At 34.9% G+C, this 23,373-nt stretch overlaps 1 protein-coding gene across 3 annotated transcripts in view; it reads left to right on the top strand.

Moving 5' to 3' along the window:
- Positions 1-13,732, top strand: part of twin (CCR4-NOT transcription complex subunit 6-like twin) — a 337,401-nt gene extending 323,669 nt beyond the window's left edge. For 2 of the 3 annotated variants that reach the window (XM_074182188.1, XM_074182190.1), the window contains 5 exons: positions 1,228-1,379; positions 3,390-3,798; positions 6,569-6,778; positions 7,437-7,590; positions 9,607-13,732. In XM_074182188.1, coding sequence (XP_074038289.1) covers positions 1,228-1,379; positions 3,390-3,798; positions 6,569-6,778; positions 7,437-7,569 — 904 coding nt within the window. In that variant the 3' untranslated portion in view covers positions 7,570-7,590; positions 9,607-13,732. The remainder of the gene's footprint in view (positions 1-1,227; positions 1,380-3,389; positions 3,799-6,568; positions 6,779-7,436; positions 7,591-9,606) is intronic. The other variant, XM_074182189.1, reaches the window with a different exon arrangement.
- Positions 13,733-23,373: the final 9,641 nt, after the last annotated feature.

Genomic DNA, 23,373 nt, shown 5'->3' with positions numbered 1-23,373 from the left:
GTGTCCAGTCCCCACTGAAGTAGGGCTGGTCTTATGTCGTCAGGGCCTGGTGACTTGAAGGGGGAAAAGCCCGATATAGCCCATCTTATTTTGTCAATTACTGCACTAGCAGATTGCCAGTCGTATTGTGAGGGTGTTGTTGGTACATCCGTCCAGTTCGTCGTTCCAGGAAAGACAGAACCTGAGAAGTGAGTTTCCATAAGAATCTCAACACTCTCCTGGAGGCTGTCGGCTTTGTCGCCATTTTTCCTCGTCGGGATACCGATACTCTTATGGTGGTCATTTGAGAGTGCCTTCTGTAGCCTAGAAGCTAGTGGGAAGTCTTCGACTGCCTCACAATAGGCTCTCCAGGCTTCTCTTTGCTTTCGTCTGTAGACTTTTTTGAACTCTCTGAGGTTGGCTTGATATATACCCCAGTCCTCTTCGAGTCTTACACGTTTTGCCTTGTTATAGGTCGTTCTCGCTGTGTTCCTGAGGTGTTCCAATTGAGGGCACCACCATGTGTTGGTTGTACCATCTGTTTGAACTACCCTCATCGGACAGGATTCCTTGTAAGCAATGTCTATTTTGTTGTGGATAGATACCGTGTACATTTCCAGTTCTTCATTGTTGCCAGGTGTCAGGACCTCTGTTTCCCGCAGAGATTTTCTTAAGAGTCGATTGTAGAGAGCTACATCCGTCCTCTTCGGGTCATGGGATTTTACAGTGGTCCTGAGATCCTGGTTCACCGTATAGGTCAGCCAGGGGTGGTCTGACATTGAGATATGGTCCAAGACTTGCCAGTCTTGGATTTTGTTTGATATTTTGGCTGTCGTAAGCATGATATCTATTCCAGAGATCAAGAGACATTCTGTTAAGTCTTCCTATCGAGGAGAGTGGTTTTTGACAATTTACTACCAATTTAGATGTTGCTCGGTAGGAGCCAAGTACTGGACTTCAACTCTTGCATGTTATTGACTGAATACAAATTGTTAACTAAATCAGACATATTAATATCAATTGTTTTATAGATTTTATTTCATTTTTTTTAATGCGGTGCTTTCTTTTTTTGAAATGGATTGAATTTTCTTCCTACTACATTTACAAATTCAGTTTTCAGAGCATATTAATGTTAATGTTTAGCTTATAAAATATCCTTTGCGACTTCATTTATGATTTAAAGAAAAACTCAATCAATCGATTACTTTGCACTTCATATAAAATGAGATGATATTATTTATGCTGCAGATTTACGCTAGTTAAAGAACATTTAGTGGAATTTAATCAACTGGCGATGGCTAGTGCGGACGGATTGGAACACATGTTGAACAGGGTTATGCCAAAAGACAATATAGGGTTGGCTGCTTTACTGCAAACAACAGAGGGGGCATGGGATAACAGTGAGTATAATATAATAATAATAATAATAAGTTTATTAGCAGTCTTTTGGTGACAATATAAACAATGTACAAAAATAGAGCAGTTTCTTGAAACTAAAATAAACAATAATTCCACAAAGCCGAAGCGGTTCGTGGTATTGAGTTTATTTCTGATCTTTAAACATTATTCTAAAAGGTGTACATAAATGTTGGGAAACTAGTAGTTACCAAGTTACTTAATGCTAACTCATTAATAAGAAGGTGCAACTCTTCAAAAAATAATATTGTAACGAGTATAATACCCCAATAATCTAAATTACATATATCTACACACATACATATGCGCACCGATACAAATATTTACCTATATACAAAAAACAAATATAATAATTCACGATAATACAATAATTTCCTGATGAACATATTATCATTCAAATAAATTTCGAATTACAGATACAAAGTAATGTTAAGAAACATTGCGGATACATATTCATTATTCGAACAATTGTAGAATAGCGATGTTTCTATGGCAAGTATAAAATGCCGTTTTTTTTTAATTGAAAAAGACAGTATGATTCGACAATTTCTCTTGGTAGGTAACACATTCATTTGTTTAATTTTATTGATCATATATACCCTCCAAGATATGGTTACAACGGGTCTGACGACTAGCTAGAAAAAAATATTCATTATAAATTCTGGTCGCTGGTCGGTGGAGAAATCAATTCAAATGCTATCTTATTTCAAAGCGATAGATACCGAATTGTATGACAGTAATTTTTGTTTTATGCTAAAACTTATCAATCATTGAATGTCAAATCCATAGCCCACTTCAATAACAGTTTCATTACGCTTGGCGCACAGGAGAACCACCTTATTATCAAAAATTATAAGAATAAAGTAGTTCTTTAAAAGGTTACAATAACATACTGCGCGTTTCATATAAAAAATTGATTTTTTGATATTTGAAGTTTGTCAAGTTGATCCCTCCGTATAAACTCCTCTTTGGGAAATATAATTTTCATGTCTTGAATATTTCTGCTTAAATTCTATTCTTATAATTTTTATGATGACATTCACGGTGGTTTGGTTTCCCAAAGAGTTTCATTCTTTCAGCAATAATTTGACAACGCTACAAAATTTTCGAAAAAAGTAAATACCTCCTTATGTAAAAAATTTTGCTCCGTTCAACGGTGAAAAAATTACAGGAGGGTCCAACATCAAAACAAACGATGATTTGTATTGCCCCGCTTCATAGGAACACTCTGTATATGCCAAAATATTTTTAAAATAAGCAACAAAGTAATCCATATAACTCTTATCTGAAAAATTTCATCATACTCCTCATGATAGGCGAGGTACTGTTGTACTTCCTCACACTAATGGGCCACCCTTTATATGTTCTTGCGTTCTCTGAGTTTCTCTTATATATTTAAATCCACCAAATGTCTTCCATTGTCAGAATGTTTACCCTGAACAGGTTTTGTCTTGTTCTACTCTCATTTCCAGTCAGAGGAGTCGCTCGTAGAATCCTCCTTATTTTTTATATTTTTGGTTCATGCATGTCCAATGCGTATGGAAGAAAGGTTTACCAACATCCATGGTACTCTCTGATAAGGCCCAGATACCAGCATGGGTCACCTAACATTTCTGTATCGAGCCCCTTTTTTAGTTGCCTCTTACCACAGGCAGTAGTTGCCACTAACCCTAGTGCTGACGAATTGAAACTATAAGCTATAAAGATACAATAACATGTCCCAGAAACTGCATGAAAAAGTTAATTCTGAATGTAGACAAAATGAATTTCATAATTTTCAGTGTTTCTAAAAATGAATGTTGAAGCCATTCAACAAAATTTAAAAGCGTTCATGTATCATTAAACTTTGAAAGATGTTCTTGATGTTAATAAAATTGCATATTATCAATTCATCAATGATAAATTTTTACTTCAAATTCCATTGAGTAGTTGACTCATTGGAAGTATGCTCCATTTGGGTGATTTTTAATTCATTCTTGATATTTAATTTGTAGGTCCAAATGACGCTCCTTTTTTAAATCAACCCATTTTGGTATGCACTGCCCACATACATTGGGATCCAGAATTCTGCGACGTCAAGCTGATCCAAACAATGATGTTATCCAACGAACTCAAGAGCATTCTGGAAAGGTCCGCCCAAACTCTTAGGATGCACAATATCAATACAGATCCCAGCAATATCCAGTTGGTGCTGTGTGGCGATTTCAATTCTTTGCCGAACTCTGGAGTTATTGAATTTTTGGCGAAAGGAAGGGTTTCCCAGGACCACAGGGATTTCAAGGCTCTAGCTTATAAAGCCTGTTTGGAGAAAGTACTCAGCTGTGATAAACCGAACGAATTCACACATTCCTTCAAGCTGGCATCCGCTTATAATGACGAAATTATGCCTTACACCAATTATACGTGAGTATTAAAATTATTACAAGTTGATGATTTCGATTATGGGATCCATAGATTCAAACAACTGCTGATAAAGCTACTGTGTTAGCGAAACATGTCGTGATATATTTTTCAAATAAAGTTTGTGGAGATCAAATCGTGTACTATGGATCTTCATCAAGTAACGGCCAAATCAATCAGAAAAAAAATGAGATAAACTCAGTTGTTTACCTCGTTAAGTGAAGTTGTGCTGTCAAGCCCGAAAATGATATAATCCTGTATTTTTAATTTAATTCATTAAATACTTTTTAAATTGATTTTTGAATTTGAGGGCAGTTTTAGATTTTTTTTCTCAGGAATTGTATTATATATTATAATTCCATCATAATAAATTGATTTCTGTCCAAAATTTGATTTGAAATTACTAAATGATAATAATAGTGTTATGACTAAGGGTATTATTGATTTTTATGATATTTATGTTTGAAGTTTTTGATTTATTTGTTGTTGAATAAATGAAACAACAAATTTTTTATTTGTGTAGTGTTTTCAAATCTAATAAACATTTTAATTTATACAAACTCACTGTTGGTTCTGAGTAGGATAATTTATATATGCATTCAATAGTTTTATTATATATTATATGTATATCATCTCCAATAATAATTTTCAATATGTCACTATTTTTATAATATTGTTGCCTTGGTTATCCATCTTCAGTCAATCAATTGGAATACAAAAACGTTTTCTGTTGCTCCCAAGTTCAATCCTGCTGTCCGTGAATTTCTAAAATATGAAACCTCAATTTTATATAATTTGTCTGCTTCATTATCTGCCAAATTATTTGTAATATTATATATAAAAATGGATGTTTGTTGGTTTCATCATCGCTCAACCGATCGTGATGAAACTTGACATGTATAAGTAATTTTTCATAGAGAAAGTTTTTAGGCTATCAATTTTTCTGTAACTCGCCACTAGATGGCGCTGTAGAACAATTTTTTGAAAGATCTGTTCTATAACGCTGCCCACGCCTAAGTTCGTTGATTCTGATTCTGTCAAAACATTGGAGCAGCAGTGATACAGCAACATAGTACTAATTAGTACTACAACTACCAAATTCTACGCGGGCGAAGTCGCGGACAACAACTAGTCTACTATAATTTATATCAGTGTGTTGAGGTTATTTTCCACAACGAAACATTTCTATGAGCCGTTCTGGACCCCCTTCTGTTATATAACAAAAATCAATAACTTCACTGGCCTTATTGTGTGTTATGCTAATGGTATGAAACGAGGAAAATTGGCAAGATAATTTACACTAACTCAGAAACAAATTCACAAAAATTGCTTGGTTCCCCAGCAACTTATATAAACTAAGTTTTTCTTATATTGAAACTAACATTTTCTCTGATTGCTTCTTCTGACCAACCACCACCCTAGCTTCATACTACTTGCAGCAATCAAATGAACCTAACTGTCTGACAAGAAATAAGACAAAATCTGTCAAGTATTCGAGTATTATTATTCACATCTGAGGTGTGATGAGCAAATTTCAAATGTTTTTTTCAAATTTCATCAACTACACTATATATATATATACACACATATATATATAAAATGAAACAATTAGTGGACACAACACTCCAAACAGGGATCAGCGCGGTGTAGCCAAGTGTAAAGGTGGGCAACACTTGTTTGCCGAAAGCAGGAAATAACACATATGCACATAACACATAACACTTTTGGAGTGTGATGTCCACTAATTGTTTCATTTTTGATTTTTATATCATACCCACTCGATAAAATCTCTCTTTATATATATATATATATATATATATATATATATATATATATATATATATATATATATATATATATATATATATATATATGTTAATGTTAATAGAATGTTTTCACGGACAGGAATGTGTTGAAATTATTCTTCGGGTTTGTTCCGTGTGGTGTATTGTCATCCCCGATGGAAATGAATTTCGCAACATTTCGACAAAATCACATTTGTCATCATCTGGCGATTTTTGTTATGTGTTCGGAATTCGTCTGACTCTACTCGAATGACTTCTTACTGTGCGGGTACAATGATGCTGTTACATAAATACCGTTCTTGATTACCTGAATTTGGTACCTGTATATTTTGGTACCTCATTTCTTCTTCTTCTCGATATGACCTCATCTCCCCATAAAGATTTTGAAATATTAATCGAAGGTTTTCACGGACAGAAATATGTTGAAATTATTCTTCAGGTTTGTTCCGTGTAGTGTATTGTCATCCCCTATTGGAATGAATTTCGCAACGTTTCGACAAAATCCCATTTGTCATCATCTGGCGATTTTTGTTATGTGTTCGGAAGTCGTCTGACCCTACTCGGATGGCTTCTTACTGTGCGGGTACAATGATGCTGTTACGGACATAAATACCGTTCTTGATTACCAGAATTTGGTACCTGTATGTTTTGGTACCTCAGTTCTTCTTCTTCTCGATATTACCTCATTGATAGTAATTATATTAATGTACTACTAACGTTCAGCTGTTAGTAATGTTTATAATACTGAATGTAGTAAACTCAATAGAGCTAGATGTATTTTATTACCTCTGCATACGAGTTAATTCATATTATTATGCTCTACCTAGGTATTTTATAGTATCATGTGAAGTGACTGTTGAAAATATTGTAATAAATTCAATTTGATTTAAAAAATCATTACTCATTAATGATTAGGTAATTTGAAAAGAATGTCATTTTCACAAAAGTTCTTTGTTTTTAATTTTCAGATTTGAGTTCAAAGGCATAATTGACTATATTTTTTATGCCAAGCAGACGATGACCCCGTTGGGTTTGTTGGGGCCACTGTCGCAAGAATGGCTGCAGCAGAATAAAGTAATAGGTTGTCCTCACCCTCACGTCTATTCAGATCATTTTCCGCTCCTAGTTGAATTGGAAATGACACCTACGATAACACCCGCAATGAAAGTAATTCACAGGTAATGGAGAATTTTTCTAATAAATAATATTTCTGTGATTATTTCAATAGCTTTTTGAATAGATAAAATCCCAGATTTTCTTGAAAATTGAACAGAGTTGTGAAAAATACTGAAACAGATCATTTGTAATTTTTGTATTGTTTTTTTTTCAGTTCATTATAGTATTTGAGGTGTCTCTAATTATAAATAGTTTTGTAATCTCCAATGGATTGATAGGCCATGACTTCCATGGCGGGCAGATAAATCATCAGCAGATTTTACAGTTGGTTGAAGAACTGATCTTTGTGATGGTTCATGTATCACAAAAGTTTTTTTCGAAGATAGTCTAATGATCTGCCTGTTTTCCAAGGGATGTCTTTTTTTGCACTGAAAAATTGACCACTTTTTTTCGAATTTGTCACAATTTTCAATAAAATCAAATCGATTGATTTTATTGATTTTTTCCTTTAGAATTCGTGGACTGGATTCAGAAAAGTAAAAGAGAAGCGATTATTGAGGATTATTATTATTGGAGATTATTTAAAAAAAAGTTTTTGAAACAAATTTCTTACTAGTAGCACTGTTCAGATGATTTATTTCCTCTGCCAATATGTAGAAGCAATTGTTTTACCTACTTTTCATCAAACTATCTGCCTGCAAACTTATTATATTTTTTCAGGAATCAATACATGTATCAAACAGCAACCTATTATCACGGATATTATTATCCTCCTGTTTATCCAGTTCCACAGAACTATTTTCCTCAAAAAAGGTTCTTTAGAAAAAGGAATAAAGTGTACAATAAAAACTGATTCTAATGTGCAATGCCAAATGTAAGAGTTTTAGCTTTGTACTTGGGAACATTGTGGACGTCCAAGGGTGGAATCTCATTTATAGGTTTTGAAAAATGAAAGTGGAATCATCCAGAGTTTTTTGGTTTGCCTGTCTTGAAAACTAATAATTCTATACAAATATTAATATTTTTAATGAAATGACCCTTTTATTCTTTCATCTCTGGGATTGTTCTCTTCTTCAATACATGTATTGGTATTTGGGATTTTTTTTATGTTTTTGTGACTCCTATGAAAATTTAAAAAAATTATTGAGATACTCTATCAATCAACTTGGGTTATTGAACGTTATATGAAAGGAAGAAAGAAAGCTATGAAAGTAAAAATTACACTTCATGATACAAACAAATATTTGGGCACATTCAATTTTCACAAATGGATCTTTTGGATGGATTATTTGTTAAAATGCATTATGTCGGTGATAAAACATCATATGAAACATATATAATTATAAAATAATTATACTCACCCGGTTTGTGAACCAAAACTGCAATAATCTCCTGCACTTTAAACTATTTTCTTAATATACTATTAAAAAATGTTTTCTCATAAATGAGAATAATGAAACTATTTTTGCTTGTGTTTTTGTTGGAATATATGGTTCAATATTTCTCTCTTATAGTGTATTATATCTTGATGGCTGATTTTAATTTTTTTCGTGGGTTTTCCATTTTATGTTGTGTTGTTGAATGTTTTTCGAGGTCTTGGGACTCTACAGTTTGAAGTTGAACAATTGATGACAATTCTTTCATGTTTTAAATATAAGCGACTTTTAACTATATTTCAATCTTTTTAGATATCCTGGAAAATTCTTTTTTCGTCAGTTTATAATTTTGTGCATATCTCAGAAATGAAAATTGAGAAATTAAACTTTCTGTTTTTTTACCACTTCTATTCGTAACTAATGCTGTTACAGCAGTTTTGTCCTATAAATACATTTGAAACAATTACAATTATTCTAATTGTTTTATTTCTCATTTTTCATGATGATTTCCTACCACGTAGTAATGGCTATATCCATTATTTTATCTCAGAAATTATTTGTTTTGGAAAAAATGTGCATGATTAGGATAAAAACGTCAAAAAAATGAAAGTAATTTGATGCCAAAGTAGCATTTATAAGTCATTGATTCAAGTCATGGCGTTTTTTACATTGGTACTGTGCTATATCATCTATAAGAGCTCATTTAGAAGGGTAATCAAAATAAAGCAAGTTATCTGAAGAATGTTGATATTTAAAAGTCTTCTTGTTCATGAAAAACTTCTTAGAGTAAACAGCCACTATTAGTGTTTATCCATCGAGCGTAGATTCAGATTGCGATGCCACCGAAGCTGTGATTTTTTTTATCTTTGGATTTGTCAGGCATGCTACCGCATAATTTACAACTGAAGGTTGGATCGCTCCGTATTTTGAATTCACCACGGCTGTGCAACGGCACGCGATTAGTCATTGAAAAATTAATGAAAAACGTCGAAGCCCCAGCTTTTAAATGGCAAGTTCCGAAGTGAAGATGTGCCAATCTATTTTAAATGTGTGCAATTTTCCAATTAGATTGGCAATTAGTATGGCTTTGATTTGAGCACACCATGTTTTTCACACGGACATTCATCTGTAACATGCTCTCCAGTGGGCAAATCATCCAGTTTGCGTTACCTGAACATGGACTAACAAAAAATATTGTACACACTATATTATTAAGGGATTAAATATTATTTGTGAGTGTTATTGTTCTGACACACTCTTAGAATGAGTTAGTTATTATTTTCTACCCTAGAAATAATGTATGTGGCAAAACAGTGTTTGTCGGCTAGAAAATTATTAACTTTTTTGTTTTTTTGAAATATTTTTTTCTTTCTCAAGGTAACAATGTGGAAGGGATGTTATCGATTTTCTCACTCTATCTCTCTTATTTTTCTTAAACTATATTTCATTTTGGGTTTAGTTGTAAAAATATTTCCTCAAGAATTTCTACAATAATATTTATGTTCTAATTACAGGTAGCAACTGGCAGTTTCTGGAAACTAGCCATTGTCGCCTTTGCATTTGCTGTACCTGTTGCTCAGAAGACCAACGGTCAAACCACAGAGGCACATCTATTCACCCTTATCTCGGAAAACTGTACCTGAAGGCATCGTCCCACATAAAAAACAAAACTCAAAAAGATCCTTCGAAATCAAATCAGCGCCAACATTCAATTGAAGAACTTAGGTATTTCTTTCTTGTGAAACAGATTGGTATAATTTCATCATTGAAATATTTTTTCAATAATTTTCACCTTCAGATTTAGTTTGGAAACTCTTGAAAAATGGATACATGTTACAGTCTCTATCTTTTCTGATTTTCTTGATTGAAATTTAAATAAAGGCATCTTTTTTTTAATAATCATTATACCTCAGTAGCACTTGAACAACAGATTTCACTTTAGCAATGTATTTTGTTGAAATCAAAATATATGGACGCACACTTCAGATTTTTGGCTGTGCACAGAGGATCTTGATCATTTTCACGTTGAGATTTACTGTGATTTGTATTATTTTAGTGAAAATCCTCTGTATATGAGAAGCTGCTTTGGTTTTATTTGTGTAATATGATGACAAAAGTCATAAAATATTTTGGTCTCCTTCCTGAAACAGTTATTTGAATACAATGAACTCATGGGGGAGATGCCAATTTTTTTCTTGTACAACTTTTCCGACTATTTATGAAGATCATCTTTGTATTTTTTGTCTGACTAGTTTAATTTATGTTTTTAGTACACTGTAATTATGAAGTACCTTCTTTTAGTTTTATCTCGAAGCCCTTTTTTGTTTGATGACGAATTTTAATGACATCATTTGTAGCCACAGCCAGTAACAGTTCTCCTGTTATTTGTAATTTTTTACTGTTGTATATTTTAGCGACTTTTCTCTTGGAAGTGATAATTGTTGTGATTAAAAGAGAATATTTGCTTGCTGTGAGTGCTGCAAATGTTTAATTTTATATTTACCTGTTAGTTATTATTAATTGTGTAACATATTTTTCATTGTAATTTTTATGTAATTTTCAGTATCAACTTTGTTCTGAACAACATTTATCTATTCTGAAGGTTCACTGTTATTTTGTCCTTCATCGTTCAGAAAATTTGAAATAAACATGATTTTTTTTAGATATACAATATTTTTATGTAAGAAGAGTGTCTCCCGGTTATACTTTTTCCGCTTTAAAGATCTTGATCCAGTAGAACCCTTATTATCGAATATTTCTTTTCAATCAAACAACTTCTGAATGCAATTAATCTTTTTTATTGTGAATTTAATGTGATTTTGTTCAATATCTCTCAGATGTGATAAGTACAAAGTTCATCCCGTTCACCATTTATTGTAGAATAAAACACAAGTTCTTGGAAAAAAAGTCTAAAGATATTTATTCGTTTTCAAAACTTCTCATGTCACAGTAATGACATGCTTCAAGAGAGACAAAAACTTTAACAGAGCAAAACAAAAAGTGGAAAAGTTTGGAACTTTCTTTTTATTGATTTCTCAAAAAATGTATTCTTCGTAAAAGTCACATTGATTTGTCAAATATCATGTTTCTTTAATCATATATGATATACATGAAAAATGTAAATTTTATCCTCTTTTTGAAATATAAAAAGTTTCATTTGTGGAGTGGTTTTTTAAATATAATCGAAACTCAAATTTTCCTATTGGTTAAATCTGTGCAATATATTTGGATCAGCGATATAGTGCTGTGCTCCACTTCATTCAAATTAGTGAAACTCTTATTCTTTATATTACTTTATAAATTCAATAACCTAATCGAGTTTATGTTACAGTTGTTGATTTGTTTGCTCAAAGTAAACATGACTTAATTAAAACCTTCAAAAAAGTACCAATATATGTAAGTTATCTGAAATAGCACTATTCTTTGGCAACACTTCTAATTTCATTACATTTTCAAATTTTGAATAGAAATAAATGCTTGATAGTAGAGATTTCAATGAAACAGAACTTTAGGTACCCCTGCTAATAAGTAATAATATCAGCAGACTCTTGGTTAGTTCATTTTTCACCATGAATCAATTTTTTGCAAAGTAAAATATTGCAATCATGGCATCTTTGATTTTATCTACTAATAATTTTATCCTACATAACTTATTATAAAGTCCTGTTTAAATGTTTTGTTTACTTTCGAATACATTGTTGAATTAATACAAAATTATAAAGAAAGTTTGAGAGAAGTGAACTAGGAACAGTATATAACAATAACTGTAGTAAATTGGAATAAAAAATTGGAAAAATAAAAATACTTTTTCTCAATACAGATAAGTCCATTGTGCAAATTATGTAACTACAAACATTTTTTGATGAAAATGGTATTTTGAAACGTAAGGGCTATTTCTCTCAAGAACTATAATTTTTTGAGAAATCAATAATGAGTTTTTGCAACATAAATATTGCTTTTCACATAAGTAGAACGTTCTTTGCTTTCAATAATGGTTAAATAAATAAATAAATAAATAAATAAATAAATATATATATATATATATATATATATATATATATATATATATATATATATACTACGATGTCCATTCTTTTTTTTTATTTATTGACATGGACCTTCTTCTTTTCAATCTGTAAGGTTTCTATTAGTTTATTAAATTTTTAATAAATCTGTAAAAGACACATTCTTAGAGCTGTATCTTTACTTACACACACAATATTCCAAAGTGACTAGGAATACCTCAGTTGATTTTGTTGTTTCTTTCTAGAACCCCAACCTTCTTTTTGTGATGTTTTCACCAACACACATACTGTTCCCCACTCCTCTGTATTTAATATTTTTGGAGATGTACTTATGTTGTGGGAAAAATTAAAGTGTGTTTTACTCATCTAACATTGAAAATAGTTTTTCAAGTAATAAACAGGCAAGGAATCCCATAATACAACAACCCGTTGTTTATCAAAGAAATCACTTTCATCGGGCATGTAAAGGTAATATACTTCAATTCAAAACAGTACATGGCACGGTTTCTAACTGGATTTTTTCATGCTTTTTATTGTGATTTATACATTTTGAAAGTTTTTTCCTCAATTGGTTAATGGTGTTTTTTCTTTAAGTGAAAACGAACAGATATTTTTATTAGGGACTAATAATTTTTATACAAAGATTAAATGAAAATTCTCAATGTCATTGTTAGTTTTTAAGTTGTTGTTTAGCTCAATATTGTAGAAAATTTGTAGTTTTTGTTAGTCCTGCAGAGTCACAAAGTTATTATTTATGATGTGTGATTTTCACACACTAATTTAATTTTTTTGAAATACCTTCAATTATTCCTTAATATGTAATTCTTATGAAATTCATCAAGATTCAATAGTTGGTTTGGGGATTTTAATTGTATTCAAAGTACAATACGTCATTTGAGATTGATTTGGGCCTCAAAAAAATGTTTCTCTTTGAAAAAATAAAATTGATTGCCAAGGCAATTATCGAATCTGAGATCTTCATTATTAAGTCTTGACTGAAAATTTAAGTCACACTTGGTTAACCCAGAGCATTTTATTGGGGAGCCACACTTTTTCTTCATACACTTTTGACAAATTCTCCAAGGTAGCTTTGTGTCTCTGTGCTCCTAATAGAAAAGGCCTAAATCTGTTTTCTGTGTACAACAACCTTATATTTCCCAAATTTCCGTTTGTCAAATGGTGTGAAAGGTTTGACATCCACGATTTTGTGAGATACAATTATGTAAATAATTCTTCTCCACCTTTGATACAAGATATTTTTGAAAAACGGGACAGTTCTGTTGAGATGATTAGACTTATTGATATTTCTAATATATCAATTTTCAGCAAGCATCAAAGTCAATATGTTAGGACTCTTAACTGATCTAATGAAAACAATAAAATGTGGTGAAAGGGTTATTTGTACAATTTCAGAGTTGGGTACTTTTTGATTGCTTTTTGATACTATATCATGATTTTACCAAGATCTCAGATTCTATGTTAATTTTTTACATTTTTCTGTAGTGCTTATGGTATCAGACAATGGTTTTTAATTCAATAATTTTACATTTAATCTTAAGTGTTCTTCAGCAAATATTTATGTAAAATAGAATGAATAAATGAACATGGACCATGATGAGAAATTTTTATTTTTTTACACCAAAAATTTTATTTATATATGGTACATTGCCCGACCAGTACTGGTCGGGCACTCAAGGAACGTTGGGTCGAACTAAGTATTCCAAAGATGCCTATAAGTGGGGCCATCTATTGGAACTGTATATTAACTGCATTATAAAATATAAATCTTTGAATTTATGATTTTGAATCCAGCTGTGAAGACAGTCGTGGTTCTGAGATTGTTGCTTTGTGTGACCCTCCCACCTTCCCATTTAAGAAACGTTGATTTATTCGTTCGAATTGAGTATTTCATAGCTGCCTATAAGTGGGGCCATCTGTTGGAACTGTATATTAATTGCATTATAAAATATAAATCTTTGAATTTATGATTTTGATTCCAGCTGTGAAGACAGTCGTGGTTCTGAGATTGTTGCTTTGTGACCCCCCCACCTTCCCATTTAAGGAACGTTGATTTATTCGTTCGAACTGAGTATTCCATAGCTGCCTATAAGTGGGGCCATCTGTTGGAACTGTATTTTAACTGCATTATAAAATATAAATCTTTGAATTTATGATTTTGATTCCAGCTGTGAAGACAGTGGTGGTTCTGAGATTGTTGCTTTGTGACCCTCCCACCTTCCCATTTAAGAAACGTTGATTTATTCGTTCGAACTGAGTATTCCATAGCTGCCTATAAGTGGGGCCATCTGTTGGAACTGTATTTTAACTGCATTATAAAATATAAACCTTTGAATTTATGATTTTGATTCCAGCTGTGAAGACAGTCGTGGTTCTGAGATTGTTGCTTTGTGACCCTCCCACCTTCCCATTTAAGGAACGTTGATTTATTCGTTCGAACTGAGTATTCCATAGCTGCCTATAAGTGGGGCCATCTGTTGGAACTGTATTTTAACTGCATTATAAAATATAAATCTTTGAATTTATGATTTTGATTCCAGCTGTGAAGACAGTCGTGGTTCTGAGATTGTTGCTTTGTGACCCTCCCGCCTTCCCATTTAAGGAACGTTGATTTATTCGTTCGAACTGAGTATTCCGTAGCTGCCTATAAGTGGGGCCATCTATTGGAACTGTATATTAACTGCATTATAAAAAATAAATCTTTGAATTTATGATTTTGAATTCAGATGTGAAGACAGTCGTGGTTCTGAGATTGTTGCTTTGTGACCCTCCCACCTTCCCATTTGAGGAACGTTGATTTATTCGTTCGAACTGAGTATTCCATAGCTGCCTATAAGTGGGGCCATCTGTTGGAACTGTATTTTAACTGCATTATAAAATATAAATCTTTGAATTTATGATTTTGATTCCAGCTGTGAAGACAGTCGTGGTTCTGAGATTGTTGCTTTGTCTCTTGGAACTGTATATTAACTGCATTATAAAATATAAATCTTTGAATTTATGATTTTGAATCCAGATGTGAAGACAGTCGTGGTTCTGAGATTATTGCTTTGTGACCCTCCCACCTGCCCATTTAAGGAACGTTGATTTATTCGTTCGAACTGAGTATTCCATAGCTGCCTATAAGTGGGGCCATCTGTTGGAACTGTATTTTAACTGCATTATAAAATATAAATATTTGAATTTATGATTTTGATTCCAGCTGTGAAGACACTCGTGGTTCTGAGATTGTTGCTTTGTCTGTTGGAACTGTATATTAACTGCATTATAAAATATAAATCTTTGAACTTATGATTTTGATTCCAGCTGTGAAGACAGTCGTGGTTCTGAGATTATTGCTTTGTGACCCTCCCACCTTCCCATTTAAGGAACGTTGATTTATTCGTTCGAACTGAGTATTCCATAGCTGCCTATAAGTGGGGCCATCTGTTGGAACTGTATTTTAACTGGATTATAAAATATAAATCTTTGAATTTATGATTTTGATTCCAGCTATGAAGACAGTCGTGGTTCTGAGATTGTTGCTTTGTGACCCTCCTACCTTCCCCCCCCTATGCCCCTCCCGGGTTGTGTGCCCAGGTCGCAAGCTCCCTCCTTACGGAATCGCTTCCGCAGGTTTGGACCTGGCGACCCTTTCCTTCCACCCCCGTTTCTTAAGGAAACGGTCCTCAATCCAGCTGCTGGCACTTCAGCAAGATTGATATCTAACCTCTTTTGGTTGGAAACCAGCCTTTAGGTGCTTTTATTTCCCTATCTAACTTCTCGATTTAAGTTTTTATTTGGCTCTTGTTTGTCGCGGTATTCCTAACTGAATTTTTGCATGGGGGCCCCCAAAACTAACGGCGGCCATGATTGTGATTGACGGGCGTTTCTCAGTGAGGCTGAAAGAATGCGATTTGAAAGTGAGTCGCGGTTTTCCTGTAAGAGAACATATGGTTAATACACTTCAAATATTATACTTGCCGGAGCCGCCTGACGGCGACTCGTGGGGGCGGTCTCTGTCCTACCTTCCCATTTAAGGAACGTTGATTTATTCGTTCGAACTGAGTATTCCATAGCTGCCTATAAGTGGGGCCATCTGTTGGAACTGTATTTTAACTGCATTATAAAATATAAATATTTGAATTTATGATTTTGATTCCAGCTGTGAAGACACTCGTGGTTCTGAGATTGATGCTTTGTGACCCTCCTACTTTCCCATTTAAGGAAAGTTGATTTATTCGTTCGAACTGAGTATTCCATAGCTGCCTATAAGTGGAGTCATCTGTTGGAACTGTATATCAACTGCATTATAAAATATAAATCTTTGAATTCATGATTTTGATTTCAGCTGTGGACAGTCGTGGTTCTGAGATTGTTGCTTTGTGACCCTCCCACCTTCCCATTTAAGGAACGTTGATTTATTCGTTCGAACTGAGTATTCCGTAGCTGGATACATCTGGTAAAGGAGGGAAGTCCTCGTTGATACGGCGCTTCTTCTTCGATGATGAGGAGGAGAAGGAAAGAACGCTTTCAGAGTCGCGAACTGGAATTCCACTTTCAGTAGGGGCATAAGCCACTCCCTGTTTCGCGGCTGTCAGATTTTGACAACCGGAACCAGAGACTGGCAATGTGCTGCCGTGCAGTTCTGATGTTTCAGGCCAAAACACGAGATAAGCTGGCATATTATGCTAACTATCTCGGTCCTGTCCCTTCCAGCCAGACCGCGAAGCAGTTCCTCCATACTGCTAGTGGACATATTTGATCGGAATTGACACTTATCAGGCGTGAGCACAATGAACAGTAACGGAAAGGATAAATTTAAACGTACTCACCGAAAGTTTGGAGGGCTACGCACTGAACTATAACGAGAGATATACCACTGGTGAATGGCTGATCATCAACCAGAAACACTATGAAATTAACAATTTCTTCGCAGCGAAACTTTAACGTGATGTCACTTTGACAGCTAATGTCACTATATAATGTTTCCACCTTCCCGCCGAAATCCATCTTGATTTTCTTCAGGTTGAAGCCTGGCTCCCTTCCCCTTTTAACTGATGTTTGCCAGAAAAACAAACGGGTCATAACTGATATGGGTGTTAAATGGTATGGCGGCATGAATGTCCTCAGACATCAGTACCGCCCTTCACGATGTACCCCTGCCTGGATGGGGTGAATTGGATGAAAACGTTGTTCATCTTTTATCGGAGGATATAGGGGCCTCATACGACAGAGTGTCGGGGCCTTCTATATCGGGAGGGGTCGTCTATAGCATAATCCATAGCTTCCCTGACTAATTCCACCTTCCCATTTAAGGAACGTTGATTTATTTGTTCGAACTGAGTATTCCATAGCTGCCTATGAGTGGGGCCATCTGTTGGAACTGTATATTAACTGCATTATAAAATATAAATCTTTGAATTTATGATTTTGATTCCAGCTGTGAAGACAGTCGTGGTTCTGAAATTGTTGCTTTGTGAACCTCCCATCTTCCCAGAATGTCATCTTCATTTCTTTCAGGTTTGGAGTCCAGCTCCCCTACCCTTTCGACTGATTGTTGGTCTCGAGAAGGACCCACCTTCCCCAGAATGTCATCGTCAATTCATCCAGGTTTCGAGACCAGCTACCCTACCCTTTAGGCTGATTGTTGGTCTTGAGAAGAACCAATGGGTTCATGACTGAATAGGTGACGGCATGAAGTCTTTAGACATCAGTGCCGCCCTACCCACCTTCCCATTTAAGGAACGTTGATTTATTCGTTCGAACTCAGTATTCCGTAGCTGCCTATAAGTGGGGCCATCTGTTGGAACTGTATATTAACTGCATTATAAAATATAAATCTTTGAATTTATGATTTTGATTCCAGGTGTGAAGACAGTCGTGGTTCTGAGATTGATGCTTTGTGACCCTCCCACCTGCACGTCGTCTTGATTTCATTCAGGTTGGAGCCTGGCTCCCTTACCCTTTGAACTGATGTGACCTTCCCACCTTCCCATAACGTTGATTAATTCGTTCGAACTGAGTATTCCATAGCTGCCTAGAAGTGGGGCCATCTGTTGTAACTGTATATTAACTGCATTATAAAATATAAATCTTTTATTCGTTCGAACTGAGTATTCCGTAGCTGCCTATAAGTGGGGCCATCTGTTGGAACTGTATATTAACTGCATTATAAAATATAAATCTTTGAATTTATGATTTTGATTCCAGCTGTGAAGACAGTCGTGGTTCTGAGATTGTAGCTTTGTGACCCTCCCACCTACCCATTTAAGGAACGATGATTTATTCGTTCAAACTGAGTATTCCATAGCTGCCTATAAGTGGGGCCATCTGTTGGAACTGTATATTAACTGCATTATAAAATATAAATCTTTGAATTTATGATTTTGATTCCAGCTGTGAAGACAGTAGTGGTTCTGAGATTGATGCTTTGTGACCCTCCCACCTGCACGTCGTCTTGATTTCATTCAGGTTGGAGCCTGGCTCCCTTACCCTTTGAACTGATGTGACCTTCCCACCTTCCCATAACGTTGATTAATTCGTTCGAACTGAGTATTCCATAGCTGCCTAGAAGTGGGGCCATCTGTTGTAACTGTATATTAACTGCATTATAAAATATAAATCTTTTATTCGTTCGAACTGAGTATTCCGTAGCTGCCTATAAGTGGAGCCATCTGTTGGAACTGTATATTAACTGCATTATGAAATATAAATCTTTGAATTTATGATTTTGATTCCAGCTGTGAAAACAGTCGTGGTTCTGAGATTGATGCTTTGTGACCCTCCTACTTTCCCATTTAAGGAAAGTTGATTTATTCGTTCGAACTGAGTATTCCATAGCTGCCTATAAGTGGAGTCATTTGTTGGAACTGTATATTAACTGCATTATAAAATATAAATCTTTTAATTCATGATTTTGATTCCAGCTGTGAAGACAGTCGTGGTTCTGAGATTGATGCTTTGTGACCCTCCTACCTTCCCATTTAAGGAACGTTGATTTATTCGTTCAAACTGAGTATTCCATAGCTGCCTATAAGTGGAGTCATCTGTTGGAACTGTATATTAACTGCATTATAAAATATAAATCTTTGAATTTATGATTTTGATTCCAGCTGTGAAGACAGTCGTGGTTCTGAAATTGTTGCTTTGTGAACCTTCCACCTTCCCTCTCGAAATCCATCTTGAATTTGGTCAGGTAGGAGCCTGGCTCCCTTACCCTTTGAACTGATGTTTGCCAGAAGGACAAACGGGTCATGACTGATGTGGGTGTTAATGGTATGGCGGCATGAATGTCCTCAGACATCAGTACCGCCCTTCACGGTGTACCCCTGCCCGGCTGGGGTGAATTGGATGAAAACGTTGTTCATCTTTCATCGGAAGATATAGGGGCCTCATTCGACAGAGTGTCGGGGCCTTCTATATCAGGAGGAAACGTCTACAGTTTAATCCATAGCTTCCCTGACTAATGGGTTTTCATGAGTTTCTGCATCATCGAAAACTCTCTGATTTCTCGACTGGATGGGCTGCCGAATGGAAGGCAGACGCAAATCTCTGCAGATGGCTTTATTTCGCACGAACCAAGGAGCATTCACATTCATCCTTATTAGCTTGTTTTGCAACCTTTCCAGAATGGAAATGTTGGACGGAGCCGCTTGTCCCCAGACGCCTGAAGCATACATGATGACAGGCTTGAACATCGTGTTATAGATGGTAATTTTATTTTTTAGACTCATTTTTGATTTTCCGTTTATCAGAGGGTACAGACGTGCTATCCGACCCTCGATCTTTGATTTGACGCACGTTATGTGCGGGTTCCAAGTGAGCCTACGGTCTATTAGTAGGCCGAGGTACTTTACCCGCGCTTGCCAGTTAATCTCCCTTCCAGAGATTCTCACTTTTCTGGCCGGAGAAGATTTCAGTCTTCCCATGGTTATTGCCTGAGTCTTATCCGGGTTCACTCGGATCTTCCAATCAAGGTACCAGCGCTCAGACAGAGATCCCTCTACTCTAACCTGAAATGTCCTGTCTTTCAGGAAGGACCCGATCCAACGGACGAGGCCTCGAGGTACGTCGAACGCATTTAATTTGTGCAGAAGACCTTCGTGCCAAACACGGTCGAAGGCCTTCGAGATGTCTAATAGGACAATATGCACTTTTTTATTTGTGTTCAACTCGCGGATGGTGTTTTCGACCAGCCTTAGAGCCTGTAACTCAGTGGAGTGGTCTCTCCTGAAGCCAAATTGTTCATCAGGCAGAACATTTCGGTCCTCAACTTCTTCGTTGAGCCTTTGGAGAACAACTCTTTCAGCCAGCTTAGCCGCCGAAGAGAGTAGACTTATCGGGCGGTAGTTCTGTGGGAACAGCGGGTTCTGACCCTGTTTTGGGATCATGACGACGACCGCATGCTTCCACCTACCGGGGAAGTGTCTGAGGGCTAACGAACTATTAATTATAATCAGTAAGCACTCAACGCAGTTGTCCGGGAGCCTCTTCAACAACTTGTTAGTTATTGAGTCGACCCCCGGTGCTTTCTTAGCCTTTGCGGCCCTGATATATCCCTTCAGCTCTTCCACAGAAGCTGGACGGATGTCGTCATCGTCATCTTCCCTAAGGAGTCGGTGAACCCGGTCTTCCAACAGTATATCGCGATCGATGTCGTCATCGTCGTCAACGTTAAGCTGAAACTGACATTCCATCGAATCAGCACCATCCTCAGAAGGTCATCCTCGTTTCCTTCAGGTTTGGAGTCCAGCTCCCCTACCCTTTTGGCTGATAAGCACCATCCTGCATTTAAGGAACGTTGATTTATTAGTTCGAACTGAGTATTCCATAGTTTGTTGATCTTGAAGGCTCCTCTGCAGGAATCTCTTGTATTTATATTAAAGATTATTATTCCTTGTCTCATAGCGGAGTAAAAATTCGCATAATATACTGTAACTAGTGCTTCAAGATCAACATTTATTTAGAACTCTCATGGCGTATGTTACCGAGGATAGTTTATGGCAAAGGTTGTCTATCTGACTACTCCAACTTAAAGTGTCATCAATGTATATACCTAGAAACTTCACTGAAGTATTACAAATGATTTTTTGATTGTGCATAATTATGTTTTGTGGTGTTTCTATACTGTTATTGACTTTGAACATGATACAATTTGTTTTTCCATCGTTAAGAACTAACTTATTCTCTAAAAAATAATCTTTGAATTGTTCTATTATTTTGCTACCCTTTTTTATAATATCAGGTAAGTTCGCACCTGTTAATAGAAGATTGGTATCATCAGCATAATTGATCATGTGATCAGTGTTTATATCTGCTATAACCTCATTAATATCGTTGATAAATATAATAAATAATATTGGACCGAGAATACTACCCTGTGGGATACCCATAGATACATTTAAAGCACCAGATCTTGCCGTTTTGTCTTTTTGATTGAGTTCTACTATTTGCTTTCTATTTTTCAAATATGAATTGAACCAGTCATACGATTTTCCACGAATTCCATATTTATAGAGTTTCCATAATAAAATGTCATGATCTATGCAATCGAAGGCTTTAGATAAATCCATGAAAACTCCACATGACAGATCTCCTTTGTCCATTGCTTCTAGGACTTCATTGCTGAGATACATCAAAGCAGTTTCAATTGACTTATTTTTCAGATAGCCATGCTGATTATTAGAAAACATCTTGAAGTTTGTGAAAAATTTTACCATTGCTATTTCAAAAATTTTTGATATAAATGTTAAAAAAATGATTGGCCTGAAGTTGGAAATGTCCGACTTATACCCTTTTTTGTGAAGTGGTTTCACTATCGCTATCTTCAGTTGATCTGGAAAAACTCCTTCCTCAAAAGATTGATTGATCAGGAAGGCCAGAATACATACAATCTCATGAGCACAGCTTTTCAGTATGTGTATGAGTACTTCATCAATACCTGTGCTTCTCTTGTTCTACATTTTGTTTATTATTGAGAGTATCTCATCTTCTGTGACAGGGTTCAAGAACGCCTGATAACATTGAATCTAATGAAAATGAAACAAATTCTGATCATAATGATATTGATGACGTGACAACTGACATCAAAAAATCCATTTTTTCATTTGACTGAGAACATAATCCCCGATTCACACCTGATACTGGGGTATGGAAAAGCACTAGTGGCTGTCAGATTCCCGACATAAATGGTAAAATAAACTTATTTTTTGTGACTTTGAAATTCTAATTTTCTGTTATTTGTAGTATTATCCAAACCAATTGACTTTTAGGAATTATTTTTCTCGCAAGAATTCATCGAGAAGATAGCTTATGAAAGTAACAGACAAATGTCGTACCTGAAATATATTGATGAAAATTTTATGAAAAAGAATAAAAATCCCAAAGAAATTTCTGCCAATGAACTATATATTTTTTTTTTGACTAACAATGATAATGACTAGGTGCAAAAAGTTGAGAATATATGAATACTGGTCTACTGATCCTTTGTTACAGACTCCCTTCTTTGCACATGTAATGAAAAGAGATACTGCTGCTGTGATGAAGCTAATTTGCATTCTCGATTCTAATAAAAATATGAGAGGAATTGATCAAACTGACATGCTTATGAATTCTATAGACTCAGGACGTTAAACAATTAAATGCTACAAAAAGTTATTCCTACATTTCCAGAATATGGTTATCATGAATGCACATGCCTTGTATGATCAACAACATAAAAAAAGATTAGTGTGGTAGATTTTAAACTACAAATATGTCAACAAATTTTTGCAAAGTATTGTGAACCAGACGCATCAACACCTCTCTCATAGCATAAACAAAAGGAAAACCATTTACGACTCACGGCAAGACACTTCATAAAAAAGATACCGAAATCCAAACCTACTGTAAGACATCCCGTTAGAAGGTGTGCAGTATATTTTGCGAATGAAAAAAGAACTGATACAACTTACCAGTGCGATATTTGTAACGTCGGATTGTGTGAGACATCTTGCTTTGAGCTGAATAAAATGAGTATTTTGCATTTTTCTTCCATTATAATTGTTCTGAGTAAGACTGTTCTACGTATACGTCAAATAAAGAAAACTGTACACAGGAAGTACTGCATAAAAAAATACCCTCATATAGAAATGGTTAATGAGTAATAACCTAAGATCAAAAGTTTTTCAAAAAGTTGTCAACTGATAAATACGATTATAAAAAATATTTTTTTCGTGGATTGGTAAGGAAGTTAAGATGATATAAATGAAGTCAACA

The sequence above is a fragment of the Leptinotarsa decemlineata genome, unplaced genomic scaffold, assembly GCF_025532065.1.
Source record: "Leptinotarsa decemlineata unplaced genomic scaffold, Ldec_3_MD MMD2_tig00026328_RagTag_RagTag, whole genome shotgun sequence".
NCBI classification, from domain to species: Eukaryota; Metazoa; Arthropoda; class Insecta; order Coleoptera; family Chrysomelidae; genus Leptinotarsa; species Leptinotarsa decemlineata.
The sequence above is the reverse complement of the archived record's forward strand: the minus strand, read 5'-3'. Positions and strand labels throughout refer to the sequence as shown.